Here is a 22035-nt window from a genome sequence, read left to right as displayed (position 1 = left end):
TCATTGGTTGTGCGTTTCTAAGATCCCGCCCTACTGTAAGAACCCTGTTTACGATTGGACGAAACTCTTCCAAGCGTCATTTCAACGGCCTCTCTGATAGGCTGGGGAAATGGCGGGTCGGAAGTGTATGGGTTCAAACACCGATACAGCGTTAAGTGTTTCTTCTCGTTCGGGATCCTGCAGCAGCTTCCGGTGTGTCTGCCTTTGACCAGTTTGGGTTCTGTTCTCCACACTGGTGTAACAAAATGGATGTCCCTGAACACAACGGTGACGTAGTGGAAGTTTCCAAGAGGCTGGAAAAGTAAGTAAAATCAGCGTTGAATGACGCGGTTGATAACAGTTATCATCAATGCTAACATCCACTAAAAGACAGACTTTCTGCTTCCGGTTTACGTTGTGAGGTTGGGATTATAATCCCACCATCATCCCACCATCCTCACAACGTTATGACAATGAGAAAATACCGATGTTGAGAACACAAAGTTCTTAGCATGTAGCATCTATCGTCAGTCAAACTAATGATAAAAACAAAGCTAATCCCCCTGGTGGCTGTTTGTAGGTAATACATCCGCCGTTCTTTATCGGTTTCTCATTTAGTTCTCAGACTTTTGGAGGAAAAGCGTTCCTGGTATTAATTCTGTATAATAAATAAATTCAGAAAACAATCTTAATGTGTTTCATAACATTTCACAGAAAGTGTTTTTGTCTGTATTGTGACAAAAAACAGACCCTATATTGTTCTTTGAAAAATTATGATTGATTGTTACCGGGACTTGAACATTTGCGTTCCTCTGACCCAACCCTGAATCGATGTGGGTCCCCTTCTGTTGGTTGTTGTTTAGGTGTTGCTTTGTTGTGACGTTAGTGTTCGCACTGCTCAGTGTGGATCGGACGTCTCTGACGGAGATGAGGATGAAATGTTATCAAAAATATTTAGTGTCTAAAGATTCGGTCTTTAAATCTCACATTTCAGTTCTGCTGCTCTTCTGTTGAGAGATTTAAGGAGAGTCCCTGTTTCAGTGTGTTTGATGCGTCTTGTGTGTTGAATGACTGCAGCTGTGAGACAAATTGATCGCCTGACTGTCTCTGCAGGTCGTTGTCCATGGAAACAGATGGCAAGGCGGAAGAGTACCACAGGTAAATTAATCATCAGAAATTCTTTCGAGGGGGGGGGGTGCGGGATTGAATTAATTACCTGTTTCGCAAGATCCTGCAGTTTATAATATGATGGTGATCATTCAGTAAAACAAAGAGCGAGTCTCATGTGTGCGTCGTCGCTCCTCCTCGGCTGCCTGTCGGACTCGGCGAGGGGCAAAGAGAAGCCAAACACAGAAGTGATTGCAACGCCACTAACACGGGGCGACTTGGGATCAACAAGGATTAGCCTTTGAGGATGAAACCCAGTTTGTAAGAATCGTGGCTGCTAACGGAGGACGCATGTCCTGCCTGTCCACTTGCACGGCTCGTGTCCCCTTCAGGCAGTCGTTCCTTTAATACTGAGGAAAATATTTTGCTGTTCTTTGCTTTCTAGTTTGTCACCGTGCTCACATTGGTTAGCGGTATTGCTTAGCTAATGCATCTTATTGGGGAATATTAGCGGACTACCTGTACAGAATCATGTTCAGGTAAAAGTTCAATAATTGTAATCATACTACTGACTATGATTCTAGATTTATGAGGCAGGTTTCCGTGGTCCAAGAGTCACATTATGATGGTCAGACTGACAAGGGACCATTGAGTGTAGGTGTGGTGACATAATCTGAGCTGCCATGATGACGTTTATCTCCAAGCGTTTTTCTCCTTGCAGGCACATTCAAGTTGCTAAAGATGTTGCCAGACAAGGGGACTTGGTAAAAGCGTTGAAGCTCTTCAAGCTGGCGTACAACATCCAGCAGAGTCAAAAACTTGAAAGTAGGATTAAGAAAATAGAAGAACTCATTTCTCAGGTTGACTCAGAGGACAGTGAAGACTTTGTTGACGTAAGCGGCAGTGGTTTGATGCTTTTCAAAGATTTATATGACAAGCTGTATGACTACCAGAGAAATGGAGTGGCCTTCTTATACAGTCTCTACAGAGACGGCCTTAAAGGTGGCATCTTGGCTGACGACATGGGCCTGGGCAAAACCATCCAAGTGATTTCGTTTCTGTCTGGGATGTACGATAATGAGCTGGTTAAACACACGCTCCTGGTCATGCCAACATCGCTCATCACAACCTGGACGAAGGAGTTTTCCAAGTGGACACCTGGCATGAGGGTCAAGGAGTTTCACGGAATCAATAAAAGGGAGAGGACGACGAATTTGGAAAAGGTTCAGCATAGAGGCGGTGTAATAATCACCACCTACACAATGCTTATGAATAACTGGCAGCAGTTGTCATCATTCCGAGACAAAGAGTTCACGTGGGACTACATGATCCTGGATGAGGCGCATAAGATCAAATCCACAACAACCAAAACGGCCAAAAGTGCCTATGCCATACCTTCGAAAAACCGCGTTCTCCTCACGGGTACGCCAGTTCAGAACAACCTGAGAGAAATGTGGGCCCTCTTTGACTTTGCTTGCCAAGGGACTCTCCTTGGCACAGCTAAAACATTCAAATCAGAGTATGAGAACCCCATCACCCGTGCCAGAGAGAAGGATGCCACCCCAGGGGAAAGAGTTCTTGGGTCACGGATGTCTGAAAACCTCATGGCCATGATAAAGCCCCACTTCTTCCGCAGAACAAAATCAGAAGTGCAGAAAAACCAAAGATGCAACACGTATCCATGCAAAGAGGACGATTCGGACCACAACAATAGCCACGCTCCTAATCGTCCAAACGGGTCTGGTGCAGTCATGCCCAAAATGACAAGAAAGAATGATCTGATTGTCTGGACTTACCTGAGTTCTGTACAAGAAGACATATACAGGCAGTTTCTTTCACTAGATCAGATCCAGGAGCTGCTCATGACCTCCAGATCCCCACTGGCCCAGTTGAACATTCTGAAAAAGCTCTGCGACCACCCAAGGCTGCTGTCTGCTGCAGCCATAGCCAAGTTGGGCTTGGAAGAAACTTCATCTGAGAGTCAGCAGAGTGACGACTTGGAGATGGATACAGGTCACAGCATTGCTAACGTTCCCGATGACTCCTTGATATCCGAGTCTGGGAAACTAGTCTTTCTCTTCGCGCTTCTTGAAAGGCTCAGGCAGGAAGGCCACCGGACCCTCGTCTTTGCTCATTACCGAAAAGTTCTTGACATAATTGAACGCATCCTGGGAAACAGAGGCTTCAAGGTCATGAGACTGGATGGCACAATAACACAGATCGCAGAAAGAGAGAGGCGAATCTCTTTGTTCCAGACGGACAACCGTTACTCCGTCTTCCTGCTTACCACCCAGGTCGGAGGAGTTGGCATCACCTTGACGGCGGCGAACAGGGTGGTGATTTACGATCCAAGCTGGAACCCAGCAACAGACGCCCAGGCTGTGGACAGGGCGTACCGCATTGGCCAGACTGAGAACGTTGTAATCTATAGGCTGATCACCTGTGGCACAGTGGAGGAAAAGATCTACAGGCGGCAGGTCTTCAAGGACTCCCTCATCAGACAGAATACCGGGGACAAAAAGAACCCTTTCCGGTACTTCAGCAAACAGGAGCTGAGGGAACTCTTCACTCTGGAGGACACACGGTCCTCGTCCACTCAGCTGCAGCTCCAGTCAATGCACTCCAGAAGCCGGCAGACAGACCCGGAACTGGACGAGCACATCGCCCACCTCCATGGAATGGAAATGTTTGGAATCTCTGACCACGACCTCATGTTTTCCCTCGACGCCAACCATGACCCAGAGGAGCAACAGGAGGACCAGTACGTTGAAGGGAGGGTCCAGAAGGCCCAGGAGCTGATGAAGGCAGAGTCAGTGTTGCACATGCAGTTAGCAGAGAGCATGGCATCGAGCACAGAACCCGCTTGGCTCAGGCGGCCAACAGAGAACCGACAGAACAGATCTCATGAGAAAAGAGCAAGAAATCCAGAACCTTCAAGTGTACAACACGATGAGAACTTCAGCGGATCCCCAATAGCGGTGGACTTGACCCAATCTGATTCTGGAAAAGAGGACAACCAAGATGATCTCGGTGACCAAGTTATTGATCTAACTACAGATGGCAGTGTGACAGAAAGACAACCTGCTGTAGAGGACGGGGAGGACATGAACCACCAGTCGGCCGACCAGGAGAGAAGCTACGGGGAGGCAGCGGAGGCGTCTCCGCAGGAGGTGCTTCAGGATTCTTTAGACGTGTTGGAAGCCGCGTCAGAGGCCGGAGGTGACGGCAGCCAGTCATGCCTCACAGCCAATGATGACGATGAAAAATACTACTCCGCCATGGACGTGGGACATCCTCACACCCCTCCGTTGCAAAACAAAAGGCTTTCTGTCTTGCAAGCATCCAGCTTAAGTTTCAAAGCCGACACGCCGTCCAGAATCGGTACCGGGTTTGAATCCTTGGAAGGCAACTTCGACTTGCAGCTCGAGGACAGTGACATGTCGGAAAAGGACGTCCTGGATCATCAGGGGACCGAGGCAGAGGAGAGGAAGTTTCTCTCACAGCTGCAGATGGACGGTTCTTTTGATGTCAATAAGTCCCTCTGTGAGAGACGGCTTAAAGTGTCTCAAAACGGCACAAGCATCAATGGTGTCCATACGCCGGAAATGGATGACTCGGTGGACGAATCCATTGTAACCGCCAAGAAGAAGAGGACGGCAGTTATTTATGATAGTGATGATGATGGTCAGCTTGAGAACTCCTTCCAGGTTCTCGGTGCCTCCACGCCTAAATGCGTCCCTTCTGGCTCCGCCCTCATCCAGTCAAGAAAGAGCATTGGAGGAAACGGCTCTGTGGCCTCACGCCGGTCCTTTGTCCAATCCGTCATCGATGACGTGGAGAACGATGATGAAGATGACGATGAAGAGATATCAGCGACGTCTTCTGATGACACTGAAGAGGAGGACGTCGTTGGTGCAACGCCGGACGAGCTCCAGCTGGAAGAGACGGTTGGAGAGACGTTAAACACGGAGGAGGAGGAGGAGGAGGAGGAGGACGATGACGAGGAGGAGGAGGAGGAGGAGTCGGCAGACGAGCTAATGAGTGACCTGGAAGAATCGACCAGCGACCCCGAGCTAGCCTCCTCCGAACGAATGGATCAGTGCACGGTCGACGTAGAAGCGAAGACGAACCGCGCCAAGGACGGGATCGAGCCCGAGAGCTACGACTGTCTGGTCGGCAAAGGGAGGGAGTTCTACAGCAAAGGGAAGCTGGACGACGCCCTCGGCTACTTCCTGAGAGCCATTGACATCAAGCCCGGAGATCCGGAAATCCAGCTCCTGACCATCCAACTGTACCGCAAGCTGAGTCAAAGACGTTAGCAGCCGTCCACAAGAAAGACGGGACAGCCTGAAACGGGCGGACAAACGGGGTTAAAAGGGGGGGGGGGCGTCAAAGATGTTTGGCATCGACGAAGGGCAGGAGTAACTTAAAAAAAAAGTGTGTCTCTCGCCTCCTGTGAGGCAGCCGTTTGTTAAATATGTTTTTATCTTTACTGCTGTCAAATTCCCCAGTTTCATATCCTCACCTCTTTATCGGACATCATTTTATTACATTTATGTTATGGTTAAAATGTACCGAAGCTGCAAATTACACCTCGCTAAAAGTAATTCCACTGTAATCGATCGATGCTAGAGGTCGACTGGTCCCCAAAGATTCTTTCGTTTTTATAAGAAAAGAAATCTGTTCAGTCTATTACGTAATAAAAAAAATAGATAATAGAATACATAATTAAAAGTTTAAATGAGAGTTCACTGGGTTAAACTAAAGTGATCTGGTTATGACATCACGGTTTTTCAGAATAAAAGTTCAGTCTTTAACTCAGTAACAAGCATGTCTAAGTTCTACGGTTACAGTAGATGAATCTTTACATTAAATAATGTTTCAAAATAAATGTCTCCTTTATGACTCGCGTGTCCATCTTGCTGCGTGTTTTTACAGACGGTCGTTGGAAGTTCGTTCCTTAATGACTGATTTAGTTTTCCGTCTATAGTAAGACGATTGCAGAAGTTTCCTAATTTACGGGATTCATTACTTCATGTTTTAACCGCTGTCATTCGATGACTGATGGATTACTCAGAACCCGTCATGTATTTCTGGGAAACTTTAAAAATTAGAAAAAGTAATTCTGTTCCCTAAAGTAGATAAATTGATGCTTTTAGTCTTCTGAGCTAAATGTAAAATACTTGATCCGATCTCCGAGCGTAACGGCGGAGCGGGTCACGGCTCAGCCAAGCTCAGCAGACCGGATGCTCGATCCACGTGGCCGATGGATCTGCAGAGATCCAAACATGGTCAAATGAGACTGTTTAGCTATTTCTAATCTCGTTTTCTTTCACAAGCTTGCTCGGCAGAACCGACAGTCCGTTCGCCAGAAGAGGTGGCGACGCATCGTGTCCTGTTCTTAGTCATCGTTAGCTGTAACGTTTGAAGCCGCGGGCGACTCCAACAGAAGCACTTCCTGTTCAGACATGCGTCGCCTTCGGGTTGTTAGGCAGCCTCCATCAGCCTGTGTGGAGAGGAGGAGGAGGAGGAGGAGGCGCCTGAAGGAATCAAAATTGGTTCAGTTTGTAGCAATGATTTTAGAATCTAAGGAGCATTTATAATGTCAGCTTAATGGTCATAAAAATCTAATTGGATAGTAATCGATAGTTCAGTCCTAATGTGAATTAAAACATCTTGTTTCAAGTATTATTTGAGTTTAAATTGATTTTAAATCTCACATTGTGGGGAACATTTATTAATGTTAATGTTAATCACAATCTTCTTTAATGGGATTAAATCTCAGCCAATCAGCTTTCAGTGTTTCAAATATTTACTTCTATTTCCGGCTGTGGGTCGAGCATTGAAACGCGTGTTTGAATAAAATCCTCACGAACACGCGCCTGCGGTGTCCAGTCTTTATTCTCGCTGGTCAGTTTATGACGTCAAATAAGATGAAATACAAGGACTTCCTGTGTCATTAGTTTGATTTCAAAATAAAGGTATGTGCCGTAACAGGCGAATGGAAGGATACTAAAAAAGGCAGAAATGTAATAATAAAAAGACTAAAGACAACTAAAAGGGATCAGACATAATTTAATAATAGTCTAATCTCTGAGCGCATTAAAAAAAGTATTTTCTTAAGTCACGTTTCCTGTCTGTTAGCAGATAAAAAGTTTCACAGGTGTGAAAATCTTCACGCTTCAAAGCGCTGCAAACAGCAAAACGTTGAGGCGTTAAACCGCACTTTAGAATACTAAAATGAGATGTTAACAGAACACAGGATGTTACTAGTAAAAAAAAACAATAGTAAGAGATGCAATGGATGGAACTATTCAAGAAATATAATTAAGATGAAAAATAAAAAGATACAAATAAGACAACAGGAAAGGAAACAACGAGGCATGAATAAACTTTGAAGCAAAATCACTTTATATAAAAATACTCATCACAACTCAAAGTCAAGCTCTGATCCTCATCACCAGCACACAACTATATGCAGACACACTATATTACTATGGAGTATATGCCCTAACATTATCTACTTGTGCCATTTGATGCTATGGATTTTAAATTCGTTTTATTTTGTACGATGGTTAATATGGAGGTTAAAGTTTTTGATGACTGGCGCTTGTATTTATTTTATATATCTTTGCGTACATTTGAGTTTGTTAGGACGATTCAAAGGTCTTTTGAAGGTCGCTCATCATCGACAAAATATTCATCTAGAAAAATATCCACTTTACAAATCAGCAAAGGGAGTGGCTCGTCACACGATGACTCTTATTCTGAAGAGCCGCACCGGAAGTAGTGAACAGTCACGCTCGCTTACGCCTCGTTTACGTTCCAGCCAGTTCATGTTCGCTCCTCACGGAGAGGACGCTCACTTCTACCCAGATTCGATCGGAGTTGACGGTCAAAGGAAACATCCGGGCGGCCGTTCGGGGTCGAATCCGCGGGTTGAACGGCGAGGAGGACGCGGTTTGTCTTTAGCTAATCTAGCTAACGGCTAACCGGAGCCCGACGCGGTGACCGGATCATCAGCTGGGACGGGGAGGACCCCCGCCGCCGCCGCCGTTTAGTATGAGGCTCTGCGGGGGGAAACGGCCGGAGAACCCGAGGAGGCAGCGGAGGAGGGCGGGGCGGGGTGTTTAACGTGAGTTTCCGAAGAAGAAGAAGAAGAGGAGGAAGAAGAAAGAGAAGAAGAAGAAAGAGATGGGCGGACGAGCCGAGCTGCTGGAGATCTGCTGCCTGCTGCTGCTGCTCGGTGGAAACTCGCACTGCAGAGGTGAAGTACTCCAATACACAGTACTGCAAACTTCTACGCGTGTAATACTGCACTGTAAGAAGTGACAGCGCTGGATAGTACTGCATCCAAGACATCCTACTACTGAGTATTGAACTGTGAAATTGATTTCACTCCGTTTCCTTTCTGATTTTCTCGCCTCTGTAAAACACTGAAATATTTAACCTGTTGTTGTTTTTTCCTGATGGTCATTTGGAATAAGAAATGTTCCCCTGTCAGTCAAGAGTCGGGGCATAATGCGATGAGGTAAGAACGCCTGACAGTCAAGACGCAGGGCAGTTACCTGAGGACAAGGTGGATGAGATCTGATCCTCTTTCATTTAACGATAATGATTTCTGTTGCTTCCGGTTTGTTTCGGTTCAAAATGCTTTAATTTTACAGAACATTTAGGTTAATAACTATTTCTGTGCCGATAGTTCTGAGTGTATTTGTGTATTTCTGATGGAACAGTGTTTCCCTCTAGATCGATTTTGTTTACCGTCGTCGTCGTGAAAACATTAAACCTGCAAAATGTGTTTATAAAATGTCAGAATCCCCCAAAAATGATCCAACCCAACCGTGCATTCATTTAACTTTAACCTGGATGAGTCCTGAACGCAGCACAAACCCGGTTCTAGTCCTGAACGCAGCACAAACCCGGTTCTAGTCCTGAACGCAGCACAAACCCGGTTCTAGTCCTGAACGCAGCACAAACCCGGTTCTAGTCCTGAACGCAGCACAAACCCGGTTCTAGTCCTGAACGCAGCACAAACCCGGTTCTAGTCCTGAATGCGGGAGAGAGAGAGAGAGAGAGAGTGTGTGTGTGTGTGAGAGTGTGCATGAGCGTGAGAGAGAGAGTGTGTGTGTGTGTGCGTGTGTGCGTGAGAGAGAGAGAGTGTGTGTGTGTGTGTGTTAACTTTTAGCAGTGGGTTGAGACACAAACATCCAGAGTTTTTATGAATCTGAGGGATCACATTTACAGGAACCAGCACTGTAGACGGGTGTGCACACGCACACACACGCACACACACACACACGCACACACACACATGCACACACACAGTTGGCAGCAGCTTTCCCTGAATGATGACTCACTCTGCTCGGATTCTCGCTGAGAGAAGTCCAGGCCGGCGTTCTTCTCGTGATTCTGCGTCGAGGAAACTGATGATCTATGATCTGGCTCGTCATGACGACGGGGGCTTTCGGCGTGGCCGTCGTCATGATGACGGGGGCTTTCGGCGTGTCCGTCGCCCAGCAGCACACACACGGCGGCGGCGTCCCCGTCACGAGGAGGTTGTTAGTGAACTAGGAAGCGACTCGACCACACACCTGGCTCCTGATTGGCTCACCTGAAGTGGGCACATGGCTTTGAACGCACCATCAGTGTGTGCTGTCGTCATGGTTACGATGACGGGTGTGTGAAGACAACGTAGTTCTAATGGTGGAACGTAACTGTGTACTTTTACTCGAGTACTTCTGTTTGAAGCTGCCGGTCAGTTTGGCTCATTCGTTCCGGCGCTTCTTCTTACAGAGTCGCAGCAAACGCAGCATCTCTCGGCCTATCAGCTGACCGTCCCTCGACCAATAGGAGGCAGGCTGAGGCGGGACGCGGGCGGAAGACTCGCCAATCAGGTAGGAGGTAGCCTTGCCTCTGGTTTAAATTATTCTCTGTGTGACCTTTGACCTTCAGGAAAGTCAGCTCATGGTGGGAAGAGCTGACCAATCAGGTCCACTTCCTCTCCGTGTGACCTGGCTCCGCCCCCCGCTGTGTCAGCATCTCTTTAGTTTGGGAGGACAGAGGCGCTGTAGTTCGCTGACTTCCTGTTCTGATTCGCTTCAAACTGTGTGTGTGTGTGTGTGTGTGTGTGTGTGTGTGTGTGTGTGTGTCACAGTAATCACATTCCTGCTGGTAGCACGCACACACACACACACACACACACAGGGTAGGTGTCTGCCAGGTGAGTCAGGGGCTCAGGTGACCTTGGAATTTCGTTTCTCGTTGGCAGAGCTCTCTGATGCTCTGCCTCTTATAGTTCCTGTTCACACCCGCAGCAGAAGTCCAGATCGCAGCTGGACCAGAACCGCCTGTTCGCCTGGGGGACGCCTGCAGCTAACGCTAGCGTGTGTGCGGCCAGCAGGCGTTCGTGTAGAGCGGAGTCCTCCATGGAAATTTAAATGCAAACTTTATGACATCATCTTGTAGCTGATTGGCTCGTTGGATATAATTAAAACTATGATAAAAAAAACTGCCAACGGCCAGTTAGGAGGCGCAAAATCAGCCACAAATATTTCCATCTCTCTCTCTGTCTCTGTCTCTCTCTGTGTGTGTGTCTCTCTCTGACTCGCTGTGTCTCTCACTCTCTCTCTCTCTCTGTGTGTGTCTCTCTCTGACTCGCTGTCTCTCACTCTCTCTCTCTCTGTGTGTCTCTCGCTCTCTCTCTCTCTCTCCAGGTCTCTTACATCATCAGCGTGGATGGAAATGATCTCGTCGTCCATCTGCAGAGAAATGAGTAAGTTGTGATGCGTCCCGTGTTTTTGCGGTGTCGTGTGTCCGAATTGTTTTAATCTGCATCATAAAATGCTGATTCTATATTTAATTTATTCGCTCCGATGTCGGACTGACCAGCGGAAGCTGAAGGAAGCGGCGGTACGCTTCAACCCAATATTACTTACAGCCTCTGATTCTGCCGCGTGAACGTCCAACCTGTCTGAGGGGGGGGACAAGTGAGGACACGTGTGAACAATTCCAGCGTCTGTGTGGACGTAACTTCCAGGTAGCGAGTAGCGAGTTAGCGTCAAGCATCGTCATCCTCAGAGGGCGTGGGCGCCAAAGTATTCAGAGGCTGCAGAATGTACAGGGTGTAAATACTCCGTAGAAGCGGTTTATGTTATAGTATGTGTATATTCTGTGTATATTCTCGTCTGTTTTGCTGCGAAGCTCCACAAATGGTACGGCGACGAACATGTTGATCAGGTTGATGCCTTACCTCAAACATCATACATATATGAAGGATATTTATTTTTTAAGGTCGTGTTTTTGGTAAAAAACGTAGACGCACAAAACAAACAAAAAAACAGTTTGTAAAAGTTAAATTAGATTAGATGTTTCCATATCAATAACTCGGAGGACGACCAGCCACAGCGGCGGGTTCGTCACGGGGAGGAAGGACAAGGGAGGACGACTAGAAGACGCGGGACGGACCAGCATGGACCAATCAGGAAAGAGATTAAAGATCCACTTCTGGAAATGAATCGATATTATTTGCGTCTCAGATGAAACAAAAGGAGCTTTGGACGTGTCTCCAGCACCAGGTGTCCCAGGATGTCCCAGGATGTCCCTGATGGACGCGACGCAAACACCGTAGAATCTGCCCGGTTCTTTCTTTGAGCCTGTTGGTGTCCACAGGACGAGGGTTCTGTCCCCAAAACTCAAATACAGCAATTAAAATAGGAGGTTTAAAATGGCTTTAATGAAACGGAAGCGTGCGCTGCGTTCCGTTTCCCTCAGGTGAGCGTTCCAGGTGTGGATTTATTCCTGCTCAGAGAGTTTTAATCTCACACGATGATGATCGAGGAACTATTTGTCCACTGTCGTGTTTTCAGGCTGCTGCTTCCCGCAGACTTCACCGTGTTCTCCTACGGTCACGACGGATCACGCATCACGTCCAGGCCACCTGTACAGGTAAGAGGCGGGTCCTCGTGTAAAACTGACCAATCGGAGCCTCAAATGTCTGAACGACAAAGATGAAGAGGAAGGAGGAGCAGAGCTCTTCGTCCGGACTCTCCTCCGTCACGCAGTATGGAGACGTACTTGGGGCTAAATGCTAACGTTAGCATTAAGATAGTTTAGGAGCCTTTTAACGCCGTAACAGTGTTATCTGACAGACACAGGAAGTGTTTATTATCCCTGGCAGTCAGACAGGAAGTGATGTCATCTGATTACTGGCTGTGTAGCAGAGTTACTCCCGATAGTTCCAGCGTTTTGTTCTTTGTCTTGTGTTTTATATAAATGGTAGACTGTGATAAAATCATTCGACACCACCGTGTATTAGCTTTATTGATTAGAGCAAACATTTAACCGGTATTTGACTTTTGATCAACTGTTAGAGGTTTAGATCATTTTACTACTCGATGCTGCCGCCTGCTGGTGGGCGGATGGAACTACACTCAAAGGCGTTACAGGCTTCAGACCCTCACTCAGATCCTCATCAGTTCTTCCTGCCTCAACCTGAACATCCAACTAATGATTGCAAGCAGCACTAGCCAATCAGATCAATCAGATCAATCATCAATCAATCACTGAACAGCCTGAATTCACTCTGTCGTAGAACCACTGTCACTATCAGGGCTTCGTTCAGGACATGAAGGGTTCCTCCGTCGCAATGAGCATCTGCAACGGCCTCAGGTAACACACACACTGACGCACACACACACACTCACACGCGCACACACACACACACTGACACACACACACACACACACGCACTGACACACACACACACACGTTCGAATCCCGGTGGAAAAACGGTAACTAAAGCTGAAAAACACGCCGTTTAAAACGTTTAAAATGTGGCTGCAGGCTGCAGCATGAAGGTTTCTTCACACTGGAGCCAAACCAGGAGGCACAGCCGCTTTATACACGCTTTATACACACGTTATACACGCTTTATACACGCTTTATACACGCGTTATACACGCGTTATACACGCTTTATGCACGCTTTATGCACGCTTTATACACGCTTTATACACGCTTTATACACGCTTTATACACGCTTTATGCACGCTTTATGCACGCTTTATACACGCTTTATACACGCTTTATGCACGCTTTATGCACGCTTTATGCACGCTTTATACATGCTTTATACACGCTTTATGCACGCTTTATGCACGCTTTATGCACGCTTTATGCACGCTTTATGCACGCTTTATGCACGCTTTATGCACGCTTTATGCACGCTTTATGCACGCTTTATACACGCTTTATGCACGCTTTATACACGCTTTATGCACGCTTTATACACGCTTTATGCACGCTTTATACATGCTTTATGCACGCTTTATGCACGCTTTATGCACGCTTTATGCACGCTTTATGCACGCTTTATGTACGCTTTATGCACGCTTTATGCACGCTTTATGCACGCTTTATACATGCTTTATACACGCTTTATACACGCTTTATGCACGCTTTATACACGCTTTATGCACGCTTTATGCACGCTTTATGCACGCTTTATACACGCTTTATGCACGCTTTATACACGCTTTATGCACGCTTTATACACGCTTTATGCACGCTTTATACATGCTTTATACACGCTTTATGCACGCTTTATGTACGCTTTATGCACGCTTTATGCACGCTTTATGCACGCTTTATGCACGCTTTATACACGCTTTATACACGCTTTATACACGAGTTATACACGGGTTATACACGCTTTATGCACGCTTTATACACGCTTTATGCACACTCACCTCTCTGAAGGACAAAATTACTATTTATGTTCCCTTACAGATGGCTGTGTGTGTGTGTGTGTGTGTGTGTGTGTGTGTGTGTGTCAGCCCTGCTGTTTCACTCAGTGTGATTTCTCACTAATTACTGAGATGAATGTCTCACACACGCACGCACACACATGCGCACGCACGCACACACACACACACACGCACACACACACACACGCCTGTAAATGTCTGTTCCTTCGCTCCTCAGTGTGTAGCACCTCAATGTCACCCCCTTTTATGGCAGCGCATCACTTTAAGGGCCAGGTGTGTCTGAAAATTCTGCTCTCGTACACATCCTGAAGGTCCCACACACAAGTCCAGGTTCACACAGTGAAACAATCAGTTAGACACTGAAACTAGCGCTGCAGTTTGCGCCCTTGGACCTTGCAGGTCAAACCATGTGACCTGTGATGTCACACTCTGACTCTCCTCAGAGGAGTTCTACATCTCACTGACAACAGCTACGGTATCGAGCCGTCGGACTCTGTCCCCGACCAGCACCTGGTGTACCGCCTCCAGGATGTGACATCACAGCCCCTGGGATGTGGAACGCCTCACGACGAAGAGCGTCACCGCAACAACGCCACGGAGCGCGCTCAGCACAAGCCTGAGGAAATCCATCGCAGACAGCACAACAGAGTGGGTCCACACACACACACGCGCACGCACACACACGCACACACACACACACACACGCAGTCACCCAACATGGCCTGACTGCTTCTGTGTTTCAGATGAAACGTGCGATTCTTCATCAGACTCACTACGTGGAGCTGCTGCTGGTGGTCGACAACGAACGGGTAACACACACACACACACACACACACACACACACACACATTTCTGTCATTCATGTCTCAAACTGACTTTTTGTTTTGCTTCAGTATAATTACTTGAACAGGAATGAGACGGCCGTGCGGGACGAGATGGTCCACTTGGCCAACTTCGTCGACAGCGTAAGTACACAAACGTGTACACGAAGTACCGGCACCGCTGAGGTACAAGTGTTAACGCCGGGCGCCCTGCGTTCAGATCTACCTGCAGCTGAACATTCGGGTGGTCCTGGTTGGGCTGGAGATCTGGACCCAGCAGAACCTGATCAGCACCGAAGGAGGAGCCGGAGAGGTGCTGAGTCGCTTCACCCAGTGGAGAGAGAGAGAGCTGGTCTCCCGACGAAGACATGACTCAGCACAACTCATTCTGTCAGTAGAAGTACCGCAGTAATGTCAGGAGTAATATTATAAGACGATGACGATGATGACGATGTCGTTTCAGGAAGAAGGGTTTCGGGGCGACAGCAGGGATGGCCTTCGTCTCCACCGTGTGCTCCAGAAGCCACGGCGCCGGGATCAATGCGGTACGAAGCTTCACTCTCTCTCCTCATTGGCTGGCTCGGCCGTCTGTTTACAAACTCCTGCTGCGTTCAAGTACAGTTTAAAAGGGCAATAATTCAGCCCCCGCTGCTTCTTGACCCACTTATTGAACAGACCTTTTCTGGATCAGACTGGATCCTACGTTTCCCATGATGCACCTGGACTGTGTCCTTAATGAAGCGCTTTTAGAGCTGAAAGCCTGATTTGTAAAGTTCCATCCCTTCTCCCCGTGTGGTTCACGTTTTATCTGCACCTTCCTCCTCCGACGACGAGAAAACCTGCTTGTTCGCCGTAAACGACCAGAACCGTAAACGACCAGAACCGCGGCCCCGGTTGGGCCGGACTGAGCCCCTGCTTGTTCGCCGTAAACGACCAGAACCGCGGCCCCGGTTGGGCCGGACTGAGCCCGCGTTCTGGTGTTGGTCTGCGCCGGAGTGACGACGCGCTTGTGTGTCTCCCTCCAGTTCACCAGCAGCAACGTTCCCGCCGTCGCCTCCATCGTGGCTCACGAACTCGGTCACAATCTCGGGATGAACCACGACGACGGGCGTTCCTGCAACTGCGACGCCTGCGTCATGAACTCTGGAGCCACGTACGACGCGCACGCACGCACGCACACGCACGCACACGCACGCACACGCACACGCACGCACACGCGCGCACGCAAAGAGCCCAACGCCTCCTCTTCGTCTCGTTTCTCCTCCTCGCAGAGGCTCCAGAAACTTCAGCAGCTGTAGCGCCGACGACTTTGAGAAGATGATCCTGTCGACCGGGGGGACGTGTCTCCTGAACGTCCCGCGGCCCGATGAGGCCTACAGCGCCCCCTACTGTGGGAACAGACTGGTGGACGTGGGCGAGGAGTGTGACTGCGGATCGCAGAAGGTTTTATTTGATTGTTCGCTGCTGAATTAGCCGTTAGCTCCCGTTAGCATTGTAGCCCCCTGGCTGTGTTAAACGGCAGCGTCTGCGTTTCAGGAGTGCGACGGCGACCCCTGCTGCGAATATAAGACGTGCAGACTGAAGCCCGGCGCTCAGTGTGCTTATGGAGAGTGCTGCTCCCGCTGTCAGGTGACCCCCCCCCCCCCCCCCCCCCACTGGGGTTTACCTTCAGTGTAAGGCGACATGCTGACAGCCACAGCTAATACGTTAGCCTTCTCCTTTCTGACACTGAAACTCTGGCCAATGGAAGTTGAATGCATTGACATTGAGCAGGAAGTCAGTTCTATGTGGATATTTTCAAAGTAAAAGCACTTCTTTGGTGTTCTTTGTTAGTGTTCTGTGTCTCTTTTTCGAATTTAAAGGAAATATACTGCAAGCCTCAGCTGTTCTCCGTCGTCTTCAGGTGTTTATTGTGAAGCTCCAGAAATGTTTGTGCCTTTAGAAACTGTGTGTGTGTGTGTGTGTGTGCGTGCGCATGTGTGTGTGTGCGTGTGTAGTACCTGCCGGGCGGAACGGTGTGTCGCTCCAGTACAGATGAGTGCGATCTACCCGAGTACTGTAACGGCTCCTCGTCCTTCTGTCAGAGCGACGTCTTCGTCCAGGTGAGACGTTTACCTGTCCGTCTGCAGGTAGAGTGAGACGCCAGCAGGTGGCGTCTCACGGTGATCTTCTCCTTCAACTCTTCTTCGTGTGTTTCAGAACGGGCAGCCCTGCAGGAGCCGACGGGCCTACTGTTACAACGGGAAGTGTCGGTACTACGACGGGCAGTGTCGGGCCATATTTGGGTCCAGTACGTACTTCCATAAATACAGGAGAGCAAATACCGGATAGTTCATTAACGCGACACGAACCAGGCTGATTTAACCGATACTCTGAACAAACTGTTGAACAAATATTTGGTGAATTTATGTCCCATTGTCGTTAAAGCGACTCTGTGCTCTGCCCCACCTCTCCTCCTCTTCCTCCTCCTCCTCCTCCTCCTCAGAGGCGAAAGCGGCTCCTGATATCTGTTTTAAAGACGTGAACAGTAAAGGCGATCGCTTCGGCAACTGTGGTTACCACAACTACGGCTACAGGAAGTGTGAGAGCAGGTAAAACGCACACTTGAGTGTGTCACCAGCAGAGATTTACTTACTAGTGAAACAACACGGGACCCAATACTGCTCCCTGAGGAACACCAGTCACGTGAAGCCTCTCTGCAGGCCTGTCCACACGGCTGTGGGGACGTCAACCAGGGTGTGATCGCTACAGACTGGTGGCGCTATTGTCTTTTGGTGTTAAGATGATTTCTTTCTGGACGGACTTTGTCCTCCAGACTTGTTTTTGTGTCTCAGTCTCTTCCGATTCCAAATTTCATGAGGTCACATGACCCTGTCTCTCCATCGCCATAGAAACGCTATGTGTGGGAAGCTGCAGTGCTCCAACGTCCAGGCGGTGACGGTGTTCGGCATCGAACCGTCCATCATCAGCACGCCGCTCGCCGGAGCGAAATGTTACGGAGTCGACTTCCTGCTGGGATCCGACGTCCCCGATCCCGGAATGGTGAACGAAGGGACCAAATGTGGAGACGACAAGGTGAGGACGTGAATGAGAGGGGAGAAGAGGAGGACAGGACGAAGAGTATGGAGACGATGTCTCTTCTTCTGTGCTTTCCAGGTCTGTATGAACTTCGAATGTCGCAGCGCTGACATCCTGAACTACGACTGTGACGTGGAGAAGAAATGTCACGGACACGGGGTGAGACGCAGCGCCCGTCTGTCAGGTGTAGCCCCTCCCCTCACTAACCTGTCCATCTGCCTGTCTGTCTGTCGGGTGTAGCCCCTCCCCTCACACTAACCTGCCCATCTGTCTGTCTCTCAGGTGTAGCCCCTCCCCTCACTAACCTGCCCATCTGCCTGTCTGTCTGGTGTAGCCCCTCCCCTCACTAACCTGTCCATCTGCCTGTCTGTCTGGTGTAGCCCCTCCCCTCACACTAACCTGTCCATCTGTCTGTCTCTCAGGTGTAGCCCCTCCCCTCACGCTAACCTGTCCATCTGTCTGTCTCTCAGGTGTGTAACAGCAACAGGAACTGTCACTGTGACGACGGCTGGGCGGCGCCGCTCTGTGAGGCCCAAGGCTACGGCGGCAGCGTGGACAGCGGACCCACGTGGAACGGTACATCCATCGGCCGCCATCCGGAGTGCGACCGGGCTGAAGCTGAGGTGTAACGTCCACTGTCTGTCCCCCCCTCAGATAAAGACACGTCCGTCAGAGACGGCCTGCTGGTCTTCTTCTTCTTCGTACTTCCCCTGCTCGCTGCCGGGGCGTTCGTCTTCCTGCGTCGGGACGAGCTGCTGCGGCGACTTGGGCTGAGCGGCGGGACGAGGTCGCGGGGGTACCGGTGAGCGTCGGCGTGCGGCCTCGCCTCGGACCGCGCCGGCCCACGCGCTGAGCCGTCGTCCCTTTCTGTCTTCAGGGCTGACGGGGCAGCCGCAGCCAAACCCAGCAGGGGACCGCCTCCCAGGGAGGAGCCGCCATCTGTTGTCCGGGGCAACGCCAAGAACATCGTCAGAGACGGGGTGAGTCCGCGGAACGCGAGCGTGTTTCGGATTAAACTCACAAAACCAAAACGATGCAAAGGACAGGGCTAGAGGACGAGCCAGGAGAAGAGACATGGACGTAGTGAGGGAGGACATGAGAGGACAGGGTGACGTGGAGGAGGTTGGGTTGCTATGGCGACGAGCCGAACGTCCAGTAACCGTTAAAGGTGGTTTCACTCCCGTTGGTTGGCAGAAGGTCTCCCTGCGCTGCGTCTCCTGCCGCTTCACTCAGTCATCCCATCTGTTGTCGTGTTTGTAAGACCCCCCCCCCCCTAGTGGCGGAAAGTGCGTACTGCATATTTAGCGTGAATTCACAGAGCAAGCGACAATTTCTTCGGGGAGTTGGCTCCCTGCACGCATGGTTAACCGATCAAAGTGATTGGTGATTGATTAATGTCGGTTAGTCGGTGCCCTAACATCCTCCCCTCTGTCTCCCTGCGAAGCGCCACGCCCAGCTCCTGCCCCCCCGGGAGGTAAAACCCTGTCCAGCCCACCCGTCTTCTCTGTTTGTGTGTGAGCAGGTGGTGGAGACCAGCAGGACGGCTTCCTCCTACGCTGCGCGGCCTCCTCCTCCTCCTCTGTAAGAACCACTCGCTGTTCGCGGCGCAGCCTCCGGCGACACCGACACGCGGCACGAGGTCGTCTCTGTCCGGCGACCTCTGCTGAATCTAGCTCAGGAGGAGTTCACGCCTGAGCTGTCGCAAGCACAAGCAGAGGCTAACGCTAAGCTAACTGGCCAGAGATGCTAAATTAAAAGCTCAACATAAACAAACTAGATCTGGAAGCTGGCAGAACCCAACAGAACCGACGTTAATGATCTTAAATTGACCTGACCTCCGGAGGTTGAAGCTAATCCTTAATCAGCTGATTGTAGAATTTGTAAACGAACAAAAATAAATATTAAATCTGTCAAAAGTAGCTGCATTTTCTTTATTTCTCATAAGTAGAAAAATAAAACTTCTTTATGTCTCCCACAGGAAGCCAAAGCCTTGGACTTCGTCACAGCCTCTCATGCCTCAAAGACCCGCCCCCGCACCACCCGTTTAACCTATCAGAGGATTCTACGCCTTTTCTCCTCCTCCACGAGTGGCTGGTTACCTAGCAACAGCGAACGTTTCTGGAGCCTAAAATGTCGGACAGACCCTGAAAATCTGCCCGAGCTGGACTACAAACCGGACCCAGACTGGCTGGACTGGGAATTTACCAGAACAAACAGGGACGTATGGTTAATGAACAGAAATGCTTCTCCACTTCCTTCCTCCCTGTCTGGTCTGTTAGCAAACCAGCCAATCAGATTAGTGGTTAGTAATAATTAGATTACATTTTTAACAAACAGGTTTTCGGAGGTCTAAAGCAGAACCAAACTTGGTGTGCTTCTGGAAACCTTCAAGCACTTTGGAGACGTTGCCGCCATCTTGTCGGACCTTCTGAATGACGGATTCCACTGCGGTGCCAAATTAGATAAAAGTTCCTCTTGCTAAATGTTTCATTTCAGATGAAACCAATTTTTTTTTCTGAAATGATGGTTGTTAGCATCGAGCTAATTAGCTTGAACTGTTCAATTTCCAATAGTGATGATGCGAAACTGATCATTCATAACTGCTGAGTGTCTGTTCTGTTACTTTTTAGTTATTGATCGGTCCACATATATTTATCGGCGCTTCGCTCTGATTGGCTGGTTTGCAGACAGCTCTGTTCTTTCTGATCCCCGCCGATCAGCACCGTCATAGGAATGCAACGCACCCCTGCCTGCCTGCCGCTGCGGGTGCGCTTGGTTTCAATCGCCTGTTAGCCTGCCGTCCTCTCCAGAAATTGTAAAATCACTTTATGCAACGGCGTGAGTGCGGAGTTCCTCTGGCTCTGTGTCGGTACGTCAATGTTTGCACTCACTGATGTTTCTGCAGGGAATTGAAGATCACGCCATTTTTAGTTTCACCTCACAGAAGCCCCGCCCCCCCTTAGACACACCCTAAAATGGGTACCTGTGACTTTAAATATCTCCTGTGGAAAACTAAGGGTCCGATCGGGTTCATTGAGGCTGCATCCGGTTTAAACGTGGGTGAAACCAATCAGGCGTGTCTCAGCCGGAGCATTGATCAGTCACCGGTCTTCACTCATTGGCCGGTGTGTGGTTCTCACCTGGCGGTCGCTCCGCCTCCACTGTCCACCAGTCCTCTGGCACATCAGCAACTCCTCTTGACTGCGTATGAGCGAGGTCGGCTGTGTGCGGAACGGGCCTCGTGATGCACGGGGTTCCCTGGTGCCCCCCCCCCAGGCCCAGTCAGCACGGGACGGGGGTTCCCTGGTGTCCCCCCAGGCCCAGTCGTTGAAACCAGGACCGTTTGGTTTGTGTCTCCGTCTGATTGGCTTCACCTGCTGCTAACCGATGATTAGCTTCGTTCATGAACTTGAGCTGTGTAACGATGGTTTTGTTTTTTAAACTGCTTGAGGGGATTTTTAATTTGCGGGGTGTTTTTTGCACAGGAACTTTTGTGAACACTGATTTATAAGTAATATAAGTAACTCGCAAGGCTAGTTCTGTGCAATGTAATCTTTTTTTTTTTTTATGCCAAAAAGTTAACCAATGCCTCTTAGAGAATTTAATTCCTGAAACTATACCGTATTTACTTTACTCATCCCAAACTGGGAAATCAGGAAAAATGAAAACGGGCTTCTGCTGCCGATTTCACGGTACGCCACAAAACGTTGACTTCCTTTGCTTCTGCAATCAGCTGACCTTCTAACTGGGTCATACTTTAACAGACACACCCGGCTGATTCTTGGTCAGGGTTTGAATGTCTCATCGGTGTCCAACCAGCCGTTTGTATGACAGGAAACACATTTGTGGGATTTTATAGTCCCGAGTTTAGACTTTAAGGTAGAGAGGTCGGCATCGGGGCAAATCATTCGAACAAATCCGCTGATTATGCTGTTGTGATTTGATCAATAGGTGTCTGGTTTTCCTATGAAGACTGTCACCATGGCAACGCAGAGAGTCTCATCACCCTTTTTTTTTCTAATCAGTGATTTTGTAGGTTGATGTTTTTGCAAACGCAAACATGTTATATCTGTGGTAATAAAAACATTTTAGCTGATTTTTTTTTCTATTATTAAATACTGCTGTGATGTGGAAACGTTAAATGATTTTATGAATTACTTTATTTGGATTTAAGGACAAATGAGGTACTTTGAGTATTTTTATTTAATTCTGCCTCTACTAAATCTAAATGTTCTGGATTCCGGATGCAGTTTACGTTCACTTAGAGATGATGATGATGATGAC

General features: G+C 48.8%; 2 protein-coding genes across 2 annotated transcripts; both read left to right on the top strand.

Annotated features, from left to right (window-relative positions):
- Positions 1–245: 245 nt before the first annotated feature.
- On the top strand, positions 246–5405 carry ercc6l (excision repair cross-complementation group 6-like). Its single transcript, XM_068738457.1, has 3 exons — positions 246–301; positions 1093–1137; positions 1808–5405. The coding sequence occupies exons 1-3, from the start codon at positions 246–248 to the stop codon at positions 5403–5405; spliced, it is 3699 nt and encodes a 1232-aa protein (XP_068594558.1).
- Positions 5406–7968: 2563 nt separating this feature from the next.
- adam9a (ADAM metallopeptidase domain 9a) lies at positions 7969–21847 on the top strand. Its single transcript, XM_068760901.1, has 24 exons — positions 7969–8353; positions 9883–9983; positions 10803–10861; positions 11955–12033; positions 12680–12756; positions 14296–14500; positions 14596–14661; positions 14746–14817; positions 14894–15063; positions 15137–15218; positions 15699–15826; positions 15945–16116; positions 16210–16302; positions 16671–16775; positions 16873–16963; positions 17159–17264; positions 17565–17748; positions 17830–17910; positions 18222–18327; positions 18406–18553; positions 18629–18731; positions 19196–19225; positions 19274–19332; positions 19730–21847. The coding sequence occupies exons 1-24, from the start codon at positions 8281–8283 to the stop codon at positions 19797–19799; spliced, it is 2460 nt and encodes an 819-aa protein (XP_068617002.1). The 5' UTR covers positions 7969–8280; the 3' UTR covers positions 19800–21847.
- Positions 21848–22035: the final 188 nt, after the last annotated feature.

Source organism: Brachionichthys hirsutus, chromosome 4 (assembly GCF_040956055.1).
Source record: "Brachionichthys hirsutus isolate HB-005 chromosome 4, CSIRO-AGI_Bhir_v1, whole genome shotgun sequence".
Taxonomy (NCBI): Eukaryota; Metazoa; Chordata; class Actinopteri; order Lophiiformes; family Brachionichthyidae; genus Brachionichthys; species Brachionichthys hirsutus.
This window is presented reverse-complemented; position numbering and strand designations above follow the sequence as displayed.